General features: G+C 46.4%; 1 protein-coding gene across 2 annotated transcripts in view; it reads right to left on the reverse strand.

Annotated features, from left to right (window-relative positions):
- The window catches only part of MLXIPL (MLX interacting protein like), a 58,487-nt gene that overhangs the window by 19,615 nt on the left and 19,165 nt on the right, over nt 1-19,707 (reverse strand). For both annotated transcript variants that reach the window (XM_055001926.1, XM_055001925.1), the window contains exons 3-7: nt 17,530-17,606; nt 14,789-14,878; nt 13,060-13,104; nt 12,723-12,921; nt 10,505-10,585 (exon numbers count right to left, since the gene is read on the reverse strand). In XM_055001926.1, coding sequence (XP_054857901.1) covers nt 10,505-10,585; nt 12,723-12,921; nt 13,060-13,104; nt 14,789-14,878; nt 17,530-17,606 — 492 coding nt within the window. The remainder of the gene's footprint in view (nt 1-10,504; nt 10,586-12,722; nt 12,922-13,059; nt 13,105-14,788; nt 14,879-17,529; nt 17,607-19,707) is intronic.

Below are 19,707 nucleotides of genomic sequence, written 5' to 3' on the forward strand. Positions count from 1 at the left end.
TACATTTGTAGTAGCAAAGAAAACTACACAGAGCATCATTTGAGTCTGGAAGCTGCCTAAGATACATTTGGCGCTGAAATTGTGAAGCACATGGAAGTGAAGCATGATCTGTCGAGTTCATTTGGATCCCACCCTTCCTTTAAGGACATGAGGGTGGCCACTGTGGCTGCACCATCCCGATTTTATCTCACAACCAACCTGTGAGATCGTGCAGCTGAAAGCCACTGGCCTGACAAGCTTTAGGATCATGGAGATTTTAACCTGGGTCTATCAGATCAGAGTTTAAGAATTTAACCACTATGCCACACTGGTGTAAGTTGGTCAGCATGGCAATTGGTTAGGGATGCTTCTGAAATCCTCCTGATCTGGAACGCTCACCATCTGAACTTCTCCCCAGATTCTGGGGAGTTCTAAACCATCCAGTCTTGTTTCAGAAGTGGAACCACTGCATTAGAGATTTTCTGCTGCACAAAATTCAGAAATAAAAAAAATGAGACAGCACATAGTGCGTGCTCTCCGTTCATTTGCAACCCCCTCCCAAATCCGGATGCACAAAATAATAAAACACAACAAAACGGAAATTTTGCTGCAATGATGTGCAGATGTATCCAAATTCTTTTGCGTAGTTTTTTTTTTAAAACCACAGCATACAGACAGAAAGAATAATATATTTGGCTGCATCAAAGTTGCTTTTTTGCAGTGTTTTAGCAAAGAATCTGTATAAGGAGTTGTAAAAGGAGAAAAAAATATTGATTCAGTTCCAGAATTAATTCTGTTACGTCAGAATTAAGACATATCCTCTGAGAACAACAAAGGAACAGATGTGGACGAATGCATTCACCTCCACAATCAATCAATTCAGAAACTCAATATTTAAACAGTTTCTCTAGTTTTAGAATTCCACATCAATACTAGGACAAGGTTGGAAGATCCTTTTGAAAAAGAGATTCAAATAACTCTCTTGGTTATTACATGCGTCTCTCTCTCCCAGCCCTCTCTGTTTCCCGCACTGTAAGACTGTAGATTGAAAGCACCACGGAGGCAGCTCTAAAAACCAGCCTCATGGACGTAAGAACCCATCTATATCACCAGAGCAGTTAGCCGTGTTAGTCTGTAGTAGCAAAATGGCAAAGAGTCCAGTAGCACCTTTAAGACTAACCAACTTTACTGTAGCTGTGCCATCCCGATTTTATCTTCACAACCAACCTGTGAGATCATGCAGCTGAAAGCAACTGATGCTACAGTAAAATTGGTTAGTCTTAAAGGTGCTACGGGACTCTTTGCTATTTTGCATCTATATCACTGCTCTGTTCCCATTTTGCAGATAGCACCGTGGAGGCTGTGATAGGGCAATTGCTACAGTGCAAACCTTAAAGCCTATTTGAACGGTCATGACACTCTTCAAGGGCCTATAGGAAATGCAAGTTCATCAGGATTCCAGACATTCCAGGCCCTCTCAATCCCCATCAGCTCTCCTAGCAAGAAAGTCACAAAAAAAGAGCCAGTGTGAAACAGGTTTACAGTGAAAGAAGAAACTGCGGCTGGTGCAAAGCACAGCAGCCAGAACGAGAACTGATTGGCTCTCTTCATTTGGAGGGGCTGCGGTTGAGCAGTAGATCATCTGATTGGCATGCAGAAGGTCCCGGGTTCAATCCCCGGCATCTCCAGGTAAAAGGACCAGGTAGCAGGTGATGTGAAAGACCTCTTTACCTAGGACCTCAGAGAGCTGTTGCCATTCTTGGTAGACAATACTGACCTAGATAGACTAAGTATAAAGAATAAGTATGGCAGCTTAACGTGTACTGAATCTCACCTTTCTGAGCATGTTATACCAAGATTATGCTGTCCTCATTAGCTGCCAGTTCATTTCTGGGCTCAAATCAAAGTGACCTTAAATGGCATGGCAACTGGCTATCTTAAGAGAATCATCGTGGCACTGTGATCAGAGAGTCACACTTGAGTTCCAGGTTCAAATTCCCACTCAGTTATGCATTGCTCTATTCACTCTGTGCCCACTACCCTCTTCCAGCCCACTCTCTTCCAGGGATGTAGCGAGGACAAAATGCAGGATAAAATCTACAAGCAACACCCTGAGCCCTTTGGAGTTAGGCTGGTGTGTTGCAGTATACTGGACTAGATTAAGAAAGACCTGAGTTCAAAAATCTCCATTTGCCATGAAACTGACTGGCTTACCCTGGGCCATCACTTTTCCCCAACCTTCCTCACAGGGTTGTAGTGAGGATAAATGTGAACTTACCGATACGTTTATTTTTCAGCAACCCTATGTGTACCACATGATATTTGGTGGATCAGGTAAGAGGGCTTTCTCATGGTGGTCCCCGGCCTTTGGAACTCTCTACCACAAGAGATCCAGATGGCTCCTTCCTTTTGCCAGATCAAGACATGAATGGGATGGTGGATTATAATCTCTGCCTTCTTGGTTTCTGTTTCACGGTGTTAGATCTACTGTTCTGCCTGTTTGGTTTCTCAGTGTCATATACTTATTATTGATTTTTACCTTTCTACCCTTTGGCTTTATGATTGATTGTTCAGCTGCCTTGGAAGTAAAGGCTTAGTAAAGCTATTTCAATAAATAAATAAACTTGCTCAAGATAGCTCAAATAGAAAATCCTTGCCCTGAGACTGGGACATGAATGTAAATCTGCCAGATCCAAACTGTACTTTATAACCTAATTGACTGAATATATAAACATTCCTGCCTTCCTGAATCCCCTCACTTGGCAAATATACACAACTCTCGAGGTTGGATCTCCGCATTTTGCCGCTTTCCAGAGAATTCTAACTTTGCAAAGAAACACCAGTCTCCTACATAGAAAGGCCCTCTCTTACCAGAGGTGAACTATAAAAAATGCAAATAAATAAATACGACATGCAAACGTGCATTTTATTCATAGGGCACACAATGGTGTTAGTATGAGTTAATTCAGAATCACAACCACTGTTGGATTCATGCTCTGAAAGGCACTAGCACAGTTCAGAATTCCCAGCAGTCAGAAAAAAAGCTGTAGGTTTAGGATTACAGTTCTTCCTGAAGCTTCAGAGTTTCTCTACACGAGACGCCTCGGTGCGTGTTCATCAGGTGTAGGAAGACACGATGTTAGCCAGGAAGCGTAGTTTTAAAAGACAGAGCCAGCGGAGATTGCTTCTCAGAGGGTTTGTTAATTTCATTTTCATCTCAGTCGATACTCTTGTCAATTTCACCTCTCCAGTCTAGAACTGTGTGGGATTGCAACCAGAAGGCAGTGAGGAATGGAAATGGGCTACAGCTGCCTTCCAAAGCTGGGCTTGGACCTGGAGAGTTTATCATGGGCTGAAGTTTCCCTTCTGGCATTTCACAGCCCCTTCATACAGAGCCTTTGCCCTGCCATCGGCTCTGTCTTTTTAAACTACCCTTCCCGGCTACCATTACATCTCTCGACATGTGTTCTTCACGTGTCAGATGTCTCGTGTAGAGAGACTCACACTCATCTCCCTCAAACAGAAACAAAACCCAGAACATCAGTGTCCTTTGCTGCTGTTTAGCCGCTGTCATTCTAGCCTTTCCCCGTGCAAGCTTGGATTTTCAGTTGTACGTTTCTGACATGGAAGGAATCTCCCTTTTGTGCTCATGCTTCTCTGCAAAGCACCTTAGTGATGCTGTATGGATGTTATGTGCATTTTAAATAAAACAATCACCATGATTACCTGCATGGCAGAAGTTGGAGGGAGGGGGCAATGGCTTGCTCATCGATACAACAGGACTCGGAATACATACCCCACCACAGTTTGCTAGCTAACAAGCCCGCTTGCTGGCCCAAAACTCATCTCAGAAGAGCCCACTCTCAGTGGGAATCTGGGACTAATAATAATAAATTTTATTTATTATCTGTCTTTTTCACTGAGATCCAAGGCAGATTACACACTGCAAATAAATACAATATAATCAACAGCTAGGACATTCACTGAGCAAAATACAATATGATCCGCCGTTAGGATGTTCAATGAAAATCAGATACAACAGGGCATGGTAGCAGTGAATTTGAAAACAAGCGTAAAGCTAAGCACAGAGGTGGTGGTTTTGGCTTCTGCACACAGCAAGAACTTGGATTTTGCTTAGTTGCCCCAGAAACCCGCCATGCCACATCCCCTGTGGCCAGTACTATCCAACTGAGAAATTGCCAGGATAACATATTTATAGTCCTACATTCCTAATCCACAGTTTCAAGCAAGGCAGCAGCATCACATGCAGCTAATTTCTCCAAGGGTATTCCAGCAATCGATTGGCAGGGAGAAAAACAAAAGGGAGCTGGGTAGGTTGTGCCTCGCCCAAATCCCTTGCAATACCTGGACCCAGCTCTTAGACAAGGGGCCAAGCTAGAAGTGGCGACTTACACTTGAATGGCAAGTGAACAGACTCGCATGTATTCCTCCTTGTTCACTTGCGCTCCACTCGATTGAGTAGAGCGTAAGTGGAGTGCAAGTGAACAGGGAGGAATACATGCGAGTCTGTTCACTTGCCATTCAAGGGTAAGTTGCCACTTCTAGCTTGACCCAAGGTTGCCAAAGGACCTGGGAGGGGGGAAATGACTTTGCCTCCCTTTGTGTTGTTTGCCGCCTTGATGTGCAGGAATCCACAGGCCAAGCTTTCAATAGCATGACAGTGTATTAGTAAAGAAAAAAAGGTATCTGCTAACGTGTGCCCAGCAATAGCAGCTGCTTGAGAATTTGGCACCGTCGTTTTCATAGTGGAGAGTTGCGGCTCCTTTGAACAATTGCTACGAGCTGGCAGCTGAGGATGGGCAACAGAAGATGGTGTGGACAGAGGGAGTGCAGAGCTAGCCCTGCACCTGAGCCCCAATACTAAAGAAGCCGGAAGTGTGATCTGCTTAGGACAATGTATGAAGGAGAGCAGTGCGGGGTGGGTCATCTCTTTGCATGGAAGCTGGACAGGTGAATGGTGCTGCTTCTCAGGCTGCCCACCAACCCCCCCCCGAAACTTCTTCTGCACCTCCCTGCCTTCACAGCAGCCCAAACGCAGCAAGGCGAAGCTCCGTTCTACCCGTGAAATACCACTGTGGGACCCTTAACGCCGAGAAACAGTTGCAGTGTCCAGTTTAAGAAGCACGTAGTGTTTTGTGTTGCAGCCGGACATGAGAAGAGCTGCGTTCAAAGCCCGGCTCTGCTGTAAAGTGCGCCAGGTGATATTCCCCCCCTGTCCCCAGCCTGGCCTACCTTACAGGGTTATTATGAGAAGCAGTGTCATCCTGAGAGCATTGCCCTCCACCACCAGCCTCCTTAACATCCATAATTAGAGAGAAGGATATCCAGGCAGGGAGCCAAGCAAGGAGCGATGTCATCTCCCTCACCCCTGCAGACCCAGCAACCCCTTCTCCTACCTGCTGCAGTGGACCAGCGGTATTCAGTCACCATCCCTTGGGGTTGCCGTGGTCCTGCCATCAGGACTCCTCCATATGCCTCATGTTCCTCTCTGCTCCGGCCTGTCAGGGTTGGTTCCTCATTTGCCAGGGGCTCTGCCCCGTGACTGACAGGCAGAGAGGCCTGCAATCTCATTGAGGACAGAGGTGCTGACCTTACTGCCACCACCACCTTGTCGTTACAGCGACCTCCATGGGGCTGGTCTTACTCCTGCCTCGGACCTCCCTCCTCCTGTCAGCGCTCTCTCAGAGGGCCAAAGAAACGCCCAGAAGGAAGAAAGAAGGGGGGATTTCTGAGACATTTGTAGCCCTCCGTAGCACACAACAGAGGGGAAAGATTTGGAGACTTGGCCTCTAACCCAAAGCTTCGTTCACATTACGTCAGTAAAGGTATTCTGAACTGAAAAAAATTTAAAAGGAGAAAAGATCACCTTAGAAGGAACACAGACAGACCTAGGAGCACAAGGTGATTTTGAAGTTCTGATTTCTGCTGTTTCAGCTCCCCAATCCTCATTTGGATTGCGCTTCCCTTTTGTGTGAACTGAGCTCCAGAATCTTTAATTTCATGCCACCTTCTAGTTCCTCGCATGGAGTCTTCTCCATAACATTCCTGCTTTTATCTTCATGGTGATTTTATGCTGCTGGCTTTACGTTGATGGTTTTAAATGTCGATAGTTTTATTATATTGATAGTTTTATTGTTGTGTGTGCACAAAGTGCCATCAAGTTGTAGTTGACTTATGGTGACCTCACAGGTAAGAGACAAGCAGATGTTGTGTGCCTGCTTCTGTGTAGGTACCCTGACTTCCTTGGTGGTCTCCCATCCAAATACTGACCTGGGCAGACCCTGCTTAGCTTCTGAGATTTAACAAGATTGGGATAGCCTGGGCCATCCAGGCCAGAGTCTTAGAAAAGTTTTATTGGCTAGGATTTCATTTATTTTTTTACTATATTCTTTTGTAAGTTGCCTCAAGCAGTTTTGGAAGAGGAGGGGTAGAACTGACATAATAAAAAATAAAATATGTGCCTTTTTCAACATTATTTGAGCACTGTTAAAATCAGCATCATTTGGGATACATAAATGAAATGAACTAATGATGTACATTGTATGCAGAAATACCATATACATTACATATAGAGGATAAAGGTGAAGGTAGTCCCCTGTGCAAGCACCGAGTCATTACTGACCCATGGGGGATGTCGCATCATGACGTTTTCTTGGCAGACTTTTTACGGGGTGGTTTGCCATGGCCTTCCCCAGTCATCTACACTTTACCCCCAGGAAACTGGGTACTCATTTTACCGACCTCGGGAGGATGAAAGGCTGAGTCAACCTTGAGTCGGCTACCTGAACCCGGCTTCCGCCAGGATCGAACTCAGGTCGTGAGCGCAGCTTGGGCTGCAGTACTGCAGCTTACCACTCTGCGCCAGAAAACAGAAAGCGAAAAGTGGAGAAATGAAACCGTTGACAAAATATCAACAAATACAAACGGAAACAAAAATAGAGAGTATTTGGTCTGTCTTACCAAAAGCCAGACTCCACAACCTCAGCTGCATACTGCAGTTGTCATCTTTTTTTACTGGCTCCGTTCCAGAAACTATAAACAGCATCCAATCTACAGACCTTAATAAGGTAGTTGACATTTTCCTTCCCCCATCATCACTTCACATTCATTCCAGGAAAAGTTTATTGTCTTTCTGGACTGTGCAACCAGGGCCAATCAAATTAATTGATTTTTAAAAAATGTGCTCTGTTAAGAAGATGCTACCAATTAATCATGCAATGTAAGTTTTCATTCTTTTAAATATTGCTAATTATGAATTGTAACTCCTGAGAAGAGGCATTCCCGTTCTCTCTCACAAAGAACAATGACACCATACACACTGCATAATGATGCTATAGTGTCACAGCAAACACTGTTTTACAAAAGAAGGGAAATCTTTAAGCACTTTAACACTGCATGACACTGCATGTGGATACATTTGAGAAGAGGCATTCCCATTCTCTCATACAAAGGAGGGAAAGCCTCTTCTTAGTATCTGCAACAATATATGCAGGTATAATCTGAAATCGAAAAACAAACATTTTCTTAATAATGCAATCATATGTCACAATAGGCAGCACTGAAGAAGAGGCATTCCCCACTCTCACTCACAAAGGAAAGAAAGCCTCTTCTTATGGTATCTGCAACAACATATGCAAGTATAATCTGAAATTGAAAAACAAACACTTTCTTCTTTAGAACAACTGTTTTCACTCATATGCAAATTAAAAACTTGAAATGCTCAGATTTCTTCAACTGGGTCATGGCTCCCCGTGTACACACAAGACACGCCTTCTTTCACAATGTAAATTCGTCTCTAATAACAACCATTCCCAGTTCTGCATTCACTCGTTACACAGTAGATTACAAATAGAATCCTGTTTTGACCCATAAGGGAACCACTTTTTCTTTTTGCTTGAAACAGCTTAGTTGCAAGTTGTAACTGGATCGTTCAAGGACAACTATTCCATATAAAGCAATTTTCAACTTGAGCCAGAAATCCACTTCATCCCTTTTCTGTTCTATAGAACAGTGGCCAAACACCATTGCATCTGGCCCAAGAGGTCAGAGATGAGAGCCACTGGCCACTGCACAGCCACCTCAACCCCCCTTGCCTTCTTCTTAACCCCTAGTCAATCCTCCCGAGAAATTTCCCCTTTCTTGGGCAGAGTTTTCCTTCCTCTCTGTCTAGCCCCACAGTTCAGTTTCACATTCCTGTAACTGGAGCTATATTTGGGGAACCGCAGCAAAGGGGTTGGACTCCACTTTGCCAAGGGTTGCCAACATGCCTGGAGAAAAATATCCTGCCCCTTTAGTAGAAGTCTAATGGGTAGAAATGGAATGGTTTTCACGGCATGGAGATAAACAACATCACCGGGTAAATAATATTCCATTAAGCCTAAAGGGACAGGGCTTTTTTCTCTTTTTTACCAAGCAGTTGGCAATTCTGACTTTGCCCTCTTTCACATCTTTATGGTCCTGTCTCTTTCTCAGACCCATTGGATGGGGGAAAGTGACAGTTAAAATGTTCAGGTCTCCTTGCCTTACCATTCAGACACAGAGCAGAATTTGAACCTCTCTCTGTTGCTGTCAGTTTTTGGATAGTCTGTGATCTGACCTGAATAGCCCAGAAGAGCCTGATCTCGTCAGATCTCAGAAGCTAAGCAGGGTTGGCTTAGCTGGGAGACCTCCAACAAAGACCAGGGTTGCAGAAGCAGGCAATGGCAAATCGTCTCCGTTAGTACCTTGCCATGAATATCCCACCAGGGGTCGCCATAAATCAACTATGACTTGAGGGCAGGATTTCATTCATTTCAAGAACTTAATACATTTCTGTTTTTATATTGGTTAGTTCAAGCTTTCAAGCAGAAACTAGTACTTGGAATACTGTGCAGGTCTGGGACGTTTCCACACTACTCACCTTCATCCGGAACGCTGTGGAATGTCGCAAAAAAACCGCGGAAGATAGCATCTTCTCGCGCAAGTTTTGCACGATGCGGCACAAAATTCACGCAAGAAAACGCTATCTTCCATGTTTTTTGCGGCGTTTCGCAGCGTTCCAGATGAAGGTGAGTAGTGTGGAAACGGCCCAGGTTGCCATATCTCAAAAAGGACGTGTTGCAGAGCTAGAAAAAGTACAGAAGAAAGCAACCAAGATGATTAAGGTGTTAGAGCACCTTATCTGCGAGGAAAGACGGGAGAGTCTGGGACTTTCAGTTTAGAAAAGAGACATCGAAGGGGGCGAGAACAAAATAGAAGTTTACAAAATTATGCATGGGGTAAAGCGAGTGGACAAAAAGTATTTCCCCATCCCTCTCCCACAATACTAGAACTTGAAGGAATCCAGTGAAGATGATTGGCGGTAGAATAAGGACTGACAAAAGAAATGCGTATTACACAACTAGTGATTATAGACATCTTTAAAAGGGGATTAGATAGATACATGGAGAATAGGTCTTTCATGCTGCTAGTTATGGTGACTAAAGGGACCCTCCACATTCAGTGGCAGTCAGCCTCTGAATCCTAGAGCAACATTTAGCCTCTATGCCCTGTTAACTCGCCAGAATAATTGGTTGGCCACTGTGTGAAACAAGATGCTGGACTATATGGACCGCTGGTCTGACCTGGAAGGGCTCTTATGTTCTTAACCTGATTTTGGACTTTTACAGGACATCTCTACGTTATGTATTGAAACCAGTTTAATTTTTGTAGCTCCCCCCCGTCACCGCAAGGAGCCGCGTAACTTGGATTTCTGCAAGGGGGTTTTCTGCAACATTTTCTAGGAAACCTGGCCTGAGAGCCAGGACATTTAAAACAGGTTTGAAACCGGTTTCAGTTTGTAGTGTAGACGTGCTGTAAATTGGATGGCGAACCAAGGCTATCAAGAGTGCACCTCCACTATGAAGCGTTCAACTCTTCTCCCCGCAAACACCCCCCAAAATACAGATGCAGTCATTTTCTGCATCACTGTTCAAGCTGCGTTTAGATCCACTGAGGCAGCCTGGAAAATTGTGGCTTCTGTTTGTGAAAGGAAGGAGCCAGGAGGGCCAGACTTCACGCAGAAGCTCAGACCGGCTGTCCCTCGGCACTTCCTGCTCTCTCCTGCCAGGCCTGATCTGGCCAGAACAGGTTGCAAGATACTCCGATAACTCACATTCAGAAGACCATAGTATTTTGTTTGGAGGAAGCAGGTCGGATTGTGGAAAGCCTGTCCTTGATGTGAGGTTAATGCTTGCTATACCCTACTCAACCTGTATATGTATAAAGGCTTTCAGGCATGGCTCCTCTCCACCCATACCGTCCTCACAACATCCCTGTGAGGTAGGTTAGGCTGAGACAGTGTGATTTCCCCAATCCACAAGCATAAGGTAGTGTAAAGCTTTAAACCCAAGTTTCCCAGATCTGACTCTTTAACCACTACCCCATACCGGGGCTCACCTTTCCCCATTTCTCTTCTCTTCTCACCCACTTATTACATTCATTCCCCACCCCCACCCCCAATGACGTCGTAACAGGCAGTTCCTACCAGAGATCTCCATGAAATCATCAAGATTTGGCTGTAGCGGGGCCAGGTCTGGCTGGATCATGTCAGCATTGCCAATGTAGGCTGAAGAAAGAGAAAAATCAAGAGAGAGTTCAGTTGGGGGAGAAGGGGTGGGGGATTGTTGCCCCAACCCAGAGAAATTCCCCTTGCTACTCCAGAATTATTACTCAGAGTAGGAGCTGCTGGCTCCTAGCCTCTCTGAAATTCAAGAAATCGACTTTGATGTCAATCAGGCCAGGCGTTCCTAAATTCGTACAAAAACATTGGCTTTGAGTCTCTCTTCACGAGATGCTTCGGCAGGTGTTCGTCAAGTGTAGAGAGAGGCAATGTTAGCTGGGAAGCATAGTTTAAAAAGACAGAGCCAGCAGAGAATGCACCTCAGAAGGTTTGCTAATTTGATCTTCGCCTTCCCAAAGGCTCTGTCAATTTCACCTTTCCAGTCTAAAACTGTATGGGATTGCAACAGGGGGGCAGCAAGGAATGGAAATGTGCTGCCTTCCAGAGCTGGGCTTGGACCTGGAGAGGTACTTATAATGGGCTGAAGTTTTCCTTCCGGCATTTCGCAGTCCCTTCACACAGCTCCAGTGCCTAGCAAAGCCTTTGCCCTGCTGCCAGCTCTATCTTTTAAAACTACCCTTCCAGGCTAGCATTGCATCTCCTGACATGTGTTCTTCACGAGTCAGATGTCTCGTGTAGAGAGACTCATAGTTGTGCCCATTCACACATGACAAAGGCCTGATTTTGGATCAGATGTGCACCTGGAGTTCCATGTCTAGAATTTAATTTCCAGGCATGTGCAAGTCTGGACTGAAATATGGCTTGAGCCTTCCCCTCTGCACCATTTTCTCAACTGGAAACTGCCCCCAGGGAGCTGCTGTTTGTCCCCTATTGAGAAAACATGTATCTATTGATGGCTACACATAAGTTTTCCCAACAAGGCAAGCACCCACTCCCCAGAACCCTTTCAGATAAGGAAAATAGTATGGGGGTTTAGTCTTTCCTCCTTGTGGACAAATGTTTCAATCTAAAGAGTGTCCCTGCACACCTGGAAATTAGATCCAGCTACAGAAGTTCCATATCATAATCTGGCGACATTGAGGACTTTGTAAAACATGAATCAGCTGAGGTTTCCCAAACATTATAAGGTCCAGGCAAGATTACCTTTGCAAGACCAGAGCATCACGACTGCTGTTTCAGATTTCAGTTGGCAGGGAATCACTCAGCTCCCAAAGTGTTTAGCAGGACCCTTGAAGCATGACTCCATGTGGGCATACAGGGAAGAGAGGCCTGTGGACTATGCTGTAGCTCAGATATAAGGTTGTCCAAAGAGGCTTTGCATAACCTTATTTCCATTGTCAACATATATAAACTTCTAACGTCATTCTCTTGCTCGATCAGACAAAAGTCTGGTAATCCCAACACCCCACTTCCTAGCCAGATGCTTCTCTGGGAAACTCACATGAAAAGCAAAGAGGCAATGACCTATTTCCTGTTTATCCCTGGCAATGTGTAAGCAGAGGTAGACTGCCTCTTGGCATGGAAGTTCTATTTAGCAGTCCTAGTTATAGCCATCTTAATAACATCACTGCTGGGCCATATTGGCTAGCATCTGTTTCCAGCAGCAGCCTCTGGGTGTGACCCCAGCATCTAATTGCTAATATTCTTTGCCCACTTACATCAAATGTGAATGGAGTAAAACTATGCTGCAGAACTTTTTATAGGTGAAGGCCCAGGCAGTGGCAGCTGGATGGCTCCCAAAGGTCATCTAGTCCTCTCCCTGCTGCCTCCCAGAACAGAACCATTTAACCATCACAGATCAAGGTCTAGTTTCAGGTGGATAGCCGTGTTGGTCTGCAGTCAAAGAGCAAGATCCAGGTTCAAGAACACCTCCCATATATGACTCTTAAGGGAGATTCTACTTGATGAATCTTGTTTTCTTCTACTGAAAGAGAAGGGTGGGAGCAGAAGAACCTGTCTTCTCATTTCCCTGCGAGACTCATTGCCACTGGATGTTGTTCAGATATACACGTCATCTCTTTTTGGGGATCTTGCTCTGATGCCATGAGCTTCCCAGAGGCAATTGGGTTGCCACAGCTGGAAAGCTGAGTTAAACAGACCTCCTGGCTCATTCCTGAATGGGGGCACAGCAGGTTCCATGCACAATGAAGTACATCTACCCCAGGTGACTGTCCAGACCTACCTTCTTCCGCTAATGGCTGAGGAGGACAGGGGGCCTGGGTCATGGTGAAGAGGGTGTCGGAGATGTCTGAGAGGAAGCAGTCCAGATCGAAGAGCTGCCTCCCCTCAGGCTCCTCTTCCTTGTCCCTTAGCAGCATGGGGACCACGTTAGAGAAGAGCTGGTCACACCAGTTTTCCAGCGGCTTCCAGGTCCCGTCATCCTGGACCGAAAAGAGGGCGGGTTGTTCAGAGGCCATTTTGCAAGGCATGGCTCAGGCGGACCCCCCCTGTCCTGTTTTGCCAGATCCTGCCAGCCTGACAGGAGATGTTCCCCTTTGCTGTTTCCAAAGCCCACTCACCTGCTTCGGGCTGGGAGCCTCCCAGTCTCGGCTGGACTTGCGGAGCTGCAAGAGGAATACAGTAGGAAGGTTTGTGATGGCAGAGGGGGAAGCCAAGCAGAGGGGATAAGGAGGTGACCCAAAGACCAGGGCTGGAGAACTTGAATTGGTTTTTTAAAAAAGGCTCTCTCAGGGCCAAGCTAGACATGCAGGTTTTTAAAGAGCTGGGTTCTCGGAGCCAAGCTACAAGTGACAAATGACACTTGAATGGCAAGTGAACAGACTCACGTGTATTCCTCTCTGTTCCCTTGCGCTCCACTTGCTCCAAGTGGAGCGCAAGTGAACAGGGAGGAATACACGTGAGTCTGTCAAGGGTCATTCGTCACTTGTAGCTTGGCCCTCTGTTCCCATGACCCAAGTCGAATTTCCTGCAGCTACACAGCAACTTTGGGGGGTAGGTGTTAAAAATAAAGGAGACCCTCAATGGCCTCCAAATGCCTCTGCTGGGGGAGGAGGGACTCCCCCTCTCCCCCCTCGAGCCGTTTCCCCCTGTCAAAACAGCAGGGGAGGGAGTCCCCCCCCATTTTTTTCTGTTCCACGTGGAGTATTCCGTGCACGTGAAGCAGTAAAAACGGGGGGGGGGGGGGAGAGACTCCTCCTGTCCTTTTGTGACCCGGGAAAATGGCTTGAGGAGGGGAGCCCCTCTTTCCCCCACGGAGGCATTCTGAGACCATTTGGGCTTTCTTTTATTTTTTAACAGCCATTTACTTTTAAACTGCTGTATGGCTGCAAAAACCTGAGTTGGATCTGGGGAACTCTTTAAAAACCTGCACGTCTAGCTTGGCCGCCAGCTAATGGCCTGCAAGGTGGTTTGCCTTAACGATTAAACGGAGATACAAGAAAGCCAATATTAAAAATATATAGAGAGAGAGATGCAGAAGCCTGGTCTTCAAAGCTCGTCAAGGAAGTCAAAGTGGGAGAAGGAATTAACCAAGTCCCTGGACAGAGAGAAGTCTATGGGTTGGATCTAGACTAAATTTTCCAGTCAGAGGAAGGAATATTCCTGCCTCACCCCAGTCTCCATGAAATGCTGCTCCTGGGGAAAGAGTATCTTGAGAGATTATATGAGGGAGTCTACGGTGGGAAGGAAGGAATAGGTGGAACTTGCCAGTTTAGCCTGGATCCAATCTTTTGCCCTGCTCCCAATTTAGGGTTGGATCCAACTAGCTTTTCTGCTAGTGAAAAAGGAAGGATGTGGACCTGGATGTACAAAATCCACGCGGGACGTGGGCTGCAGCATGGAGGGGAATTGGGAGTGATGAAGTGAAAAAGGCAGCTGGATCCAACCCTTACAAGGGAGGGTATGAAAGGCAGATTCAGCCACAGAAGAGTGGACAGCAAGGCTGAAGTGGCTCTTAAGCTGTGGTTATGGAGGTCCCCAAGACTGGATGCTGAACACTGGAAACTGGGCAGTCCACACAGATCCTGCATCAACCACTAGGCAGAAGTGCTGCTCGTTGTAGGCCTTGGCTGTGGCTTTTGGCTCCTTGTAGTTCTCTAGCGTCACCTGCCTCTGAACATAGAACCTGAATTTTCAATGCTGAGCCCCGGAAGGGTCTGGCTAATCAGGGATCCTTGATCAGTGATTGTTAGCTTCGCATCTCAGGGGCTGGCTAATCAGGGATCCTCTTGGGCGTCTCAGCTCAGGGTTGGGGTAAGATGGAGGAGAGTGTAAGGAAAAAAACCTGACCCGCTTCTTGTAGTAGATGCGCCACTTGTGATACTCCTTCATCACGACCTCAATCCGTCTCTTCCAATAGTTCCCCTCAAGCACTACAGCCTATCAAAGGAGAAGCACCCAGTTTAGGAACCATTCCAACTAGAACAAACTTCCCAGTATCTCACGTTCGGTCAAGACTCAACACATACCTATTGCATCTTTTCAAGCTGCTAAGAGATTTTCCTCAAGAAGCATATTAAATAACAAAAAAGCATTTTTCCCCAAAGGAAGGGATGGAGGAGAAGGGTAGTCAACGGCAGGGCTTTTTTTCTGGGAAAAGATGCGGTCGAACTCAGTGGGTTGCCAGTACAGGGGGCAACTTTTGGCGGGAGGTGGTGCCCCTGGTACCACATGTGCGCGCACAAAGTGCACACATGCTCCCAGGGCCAATGATGTCACTTTGGGTCAGCTGGAACACCGGGGTGGGTGGGTGTAGAGGGCAATCTAAACTCCGCTCTGTCTGGAGATCAGGGGACGGGGCCACCAGCCATGTGACCATTTTCAAGAGGTTCTGGAACTTGAGGTTCCACCGCGTTCCAGCTGAAAAAAAGCCCCGGTCAAAGGAAAGGACCTGGCAAGGAGACCTGTTAAGAGAGGGACAGATAGCTCTGGAATCTTCAAAAAGGTTGCTGATTGCATTGGGATAGGAAAGCAGTAATAGCTCTGCGGCTCTTCGGAAGGTCCCAGCCAGGCACAATCTCTGGCATCTGCAGTAAAAAGTATCAGGGAGCAGGTGGAGCCCTTTTCTGGGACCCTGAGAGCCTCTACCAGTCAGCAGGTGGGCCAAGAGTTTAACATATAAGGCAGCTTCATAGGTATTCAGTATGCAGAAGCCAACAGACACTTGAATTTGGACATCTGCAGTTCCTTTGGAAAGGCAAAGATCAGACACCGACCAACAAAGTTTCCAACATAGGGCTAATGGATGCTGGCAGATAATGTGGAACCAATTGTGATAATGGGAACCAATGACAGGGGCATTCTCTTAATTCCTGGGAAGCTCTCTGGAATACATTTAAAAGAGTTTAGGCTGGTGGGAAAGGACAGAGAAACAGTTCGGAGCCAGTTTGCAACCTGCATTTGGATCTGATCAGAAGAGAAGGAGTCCAGAACCGTAGGAAGGCTGGAATACCATTGGAAACCAGCATTTTATTATGGTTCTTGATCAATCCAGAATACTGGTAGATGAGTATTTTAAACTGCAGATTTTGTACATGTGCATATCAGCTGCACGAGAGGGTCTGCAAAGCACTTTCTGAAAGCACATGTGAATCTGGCTCACAGACAAGAACTGAGTGGTTTTGGCTAACTCAGGCCATGATGGGGGTGTGAGTTTTTATTCTGGGAGTGGGAACTAAATGGCCAGATTAAATTAACTTCTCTGTTTGACTCCCCTTAGGATCTGCTTGTACATACGAAAAACAAGCAAGCATGCCCCACCACCTCCCAGCTTCCAGTCCAAAGGACACTAAACACTAGCATCACCATCTGACCACTCAGGGAAGTGGGAGTGCATAGCAAAAAAGGAGGCTTGGTTAATGTGCTGAATTGGGACCCCAGAACATCTCCCTGTTCTTGGAACAGGGAGATGCTTGTCTGCATAGCTGCTGTTGCTGCTGCAAATGCAGAGGCATTTGCAGTGGCAATGGAGCACCCACACTGAAATTTTCCTTACTCTTTGTTTGCGTCAGCCTTCTGTGACTACCATTACTCCCTCTGTCACTTTAAAAAGAAATCAGAAAAGGCTAGATTGTTCTAAATATTATAATACTAGAAAAATCCATTGCAATTATAGATAAATTTCCAGCTTTCATTTTTTAAAAAAAGCTACTAGCCCTTTTCACTGTGGAGGTATAAGAGGAAATGTACAGCCTGCATATTGCTACACTAGGGCCATTTCCACACGGCTTACCTTCTTCCGAAAACTTCTGAAAAACAGCTTCTTCGCATGCTGTTATCATGCGAAATCGTGCGAGAAGACGCTGTCTTCTGCATTAACAGCGTCTTCTTGTGCGATTTCACACAATAACAGTGTCTTCCTGGTGTGATTTTGCACACAAAGATGCTGTTTTTCGGAAGTTTTCGGAAGAAGGTAAGCCGTGTGGAAACGGCCTAGAATCCTGAAGCAGCTTCACAAGCAGCTACTGGAGAAAGAATCAAATTCCCTTTCAGTGCACCCAATTCCACACAAGTGCTGTGTGTGGGTGAGTGAGAGAGAACCAGCTCATGCAAGAGGGGGCTATTGCACACAGCAGGACTGGAATGGTCACGCATTTTCTTACATCTTTCATCTGAGAGCACTAGCATGTGTGAGATATGTAAATATGGACCATGTGGGAGACATGGATCAGTATTTCCATAAACCTCTTTGTGCTTTTTGGAGGCAACTCAGCCCCAAGCCAGAGGTGACTGCTTGGATGGATCTTGGATTAAAGTATCTTTTCACAACCAAAAGATGTGCGTCAGGCATAGCAAAGGAAAGCGCATGAAAGCCCCCTGGTGGTGTATGTCCTTTGCTGCATGCCATGCTTGGCTTTCAGTATGGGTCTTTACCATCCACTGGAAAGTCTCGTGGCCTGGAGAAGCCACAACTTGCTCCATGAAAAAGAAAAATGTGCATCTTTTTTGGAGGCCACAGCAAGGGAACTGACATGCTGCTAAGCCTCCCTCCTGGGCTTCATGAGGAATGTGGATGAGATGGAAGTACTCACTTCTGGCTTCCTATGCTCATCTGAGCCATCCAGAGGAGTGACAAATCCACACACGGGGCTCTTCCGGCGTTCCACATCTGTGAACAAGAATCCATTACAGCAGGGCTGGTGTCAGCATACTCTGAGGTGGGGCAGGCATTCGGGGGGGGGGTACTGTTGCTGACCCACCACCCCTGCACCTCCTCTGGAACCTGTACATGTGCCCAGGGCTTTTTTTCTGGGAAAAGAGGTGGTGGAACTCAGTGGTGGAACTCAAGACCTCACAATGACATCACTTTGGGTCAGCTGGAACAAGGGGGGGGTTAAAGTTTAAATTGGCCTCAGTGAAAATGGTCACATGGCCGGTGGCTCCGCCCCCCTGATCTCCAGACAGAGGGGAGTTTAGATTGCCCTTGGCACGGAGTGCAATCTATACCCCCCTCTGTCTGGAGATCAGGGGGCAGGGCCACTAGCCATGTGACCATTTTTAAGCGGTGCCGGAACTCCGTTACACCACATTCCCGCTGAAAAAAAGCCCTGCATGTGCCCTTCCCTGTGCATTTGCTTGCAAGTGTGCCACCACCCACACTTCCAGCATTGATAGGGAAGAACATGCAGGTGGTGTGCACCAGTAGCGCTCCTGGCAGCCATAGTAGCAGCACTGCCAGTTGAACGCATCAGACAGTTATGGGGGGAAAGGACACGAACGTGGCTCAGGCAGCTGTGAGCGCAAGCAGTGGGAGGTCATGTAGGCAGGGAAAGGACGCACACTCGGGTGAGAAGACATGCAAGTTGAGCAGTGGAAAGGGGAGCGTGGCCAGTGGTGGTGAGCAGAAGGGAGCTCCTAGGTCCTGTCTGCTCAGGGTCCCTCCAAACCTGGAAGCAGCCCTGCATTACAGGAAAGGCCCTGATCCTCAATCAACCTTCAGAGCAGCAATGTCAGCTCCCTACGCTATGGCCCTTCCTGACTTTTTGCCCCATGTCCTGGAGTGCTGTCCAGTCCTTTTTCACCGAGGCTCTTGCGTCCCGGCCAACCGGAAGAAATCCGAAGGGCTGCTGCTTTTCCAACATGCCTAGGGCGCCAGATTGTGAAAGGCAACAAACAGGGAAGAGAATGCCCCACCTCAATACCAACTTGAAGAGAAGCTTAGAATTAACTGGCTTCTCGGATCTTCATCTTTGTTGCCTCTGGGCTTCTGCAGCTGCCATGATGGAATATGGAGGGCTTTTGAAGAGCTTATCTATTTTTATTTTAACATGGTTCATTTCAAACATCTAGGAAGTAAATGTTCATTCATGTGTGTGTGTGGGGGGGGGGAGTATCAAAGTCATAGTTCACCCAGGGCGCCAAAACCTTTGGCCCAGCTCTAGTTGTAACCTCCTCATCTCCCACCAAAAAAAGTGCTTGGCAACTCACAGAATCAGTTCACAGACTCCTCTTTCTCCAGAAGTTCAGACCCCAAAGTCAATCCTTATCTTTAAAACCCTCCCTTTGCTTTCCCCACCACTTCTGCACCCCTGCTCATTGCTGTATTCTTCCCATATGCAACAAAAAAGCTGGAAGTTTACTCGCTTGCCGAGAAATGAATTCATGGTTTCATTTTTTAATCATTGCGTCCAGGGCTTTGGATGGTAGGAGCAATCAGTGTGGAAAGGTCATTTTTACAATTGCCTTAAAAATCATCACAAGGCTTTTGAGATTTAGTGTGCCATTTTCGGGGAAGATCTCTGGCACAAACTTAATTAAACTGTATAGCTATCTAGGGCAAGGGTCAGCAACTGTTTATCATTAAAAAGCCAATCAAAATTCAGAGCAAGAGCATAGCGGAGAGACAGGATAAGAAAGTCTATTTGCATAACTGAAAAGATACAGCTTAATGTGTCGGATAACTGACATGAGGGTTAATAATCCAAAAAGTTTCAGCAGCCCAAACACTAGTTGCGAGTCTTATCAGAAAGTGGCACACATGAGGTCTCACAATAAGTCATAAAAACACACAGAAGCAGAAAGCATGAGGGCTCCCTCTATCATATGTGGTGGTCGTGTGAGGTAGCTAGGCAGTTCTGGGGGGAAATAATAAGAGAAATGAGTGAAATTTTACAGTTTCAAATAAATAAGAACCCAGAACTCCTGCTGCTAAACTTGGGAATGGAGGGAATCCCAGCCCACCATAGGACGTTGATATTTTATATGACTGC

The sequence above is a fragment of the Eublepharis macularius genome, chromosome 17, assembly GCF_028583425.1.
Source record: "Eublepharis macularius isolate TG4126 chromosome 17, MPM_Emac_v1.0, whole genome shotgun sequence".
Taxonomy (NCBI): Eukaryota; Metazoa; Chordata; class Lepidosauria; order Squamata; family Eublepharidae; genus Eublepharis; species Eublepharis macularius.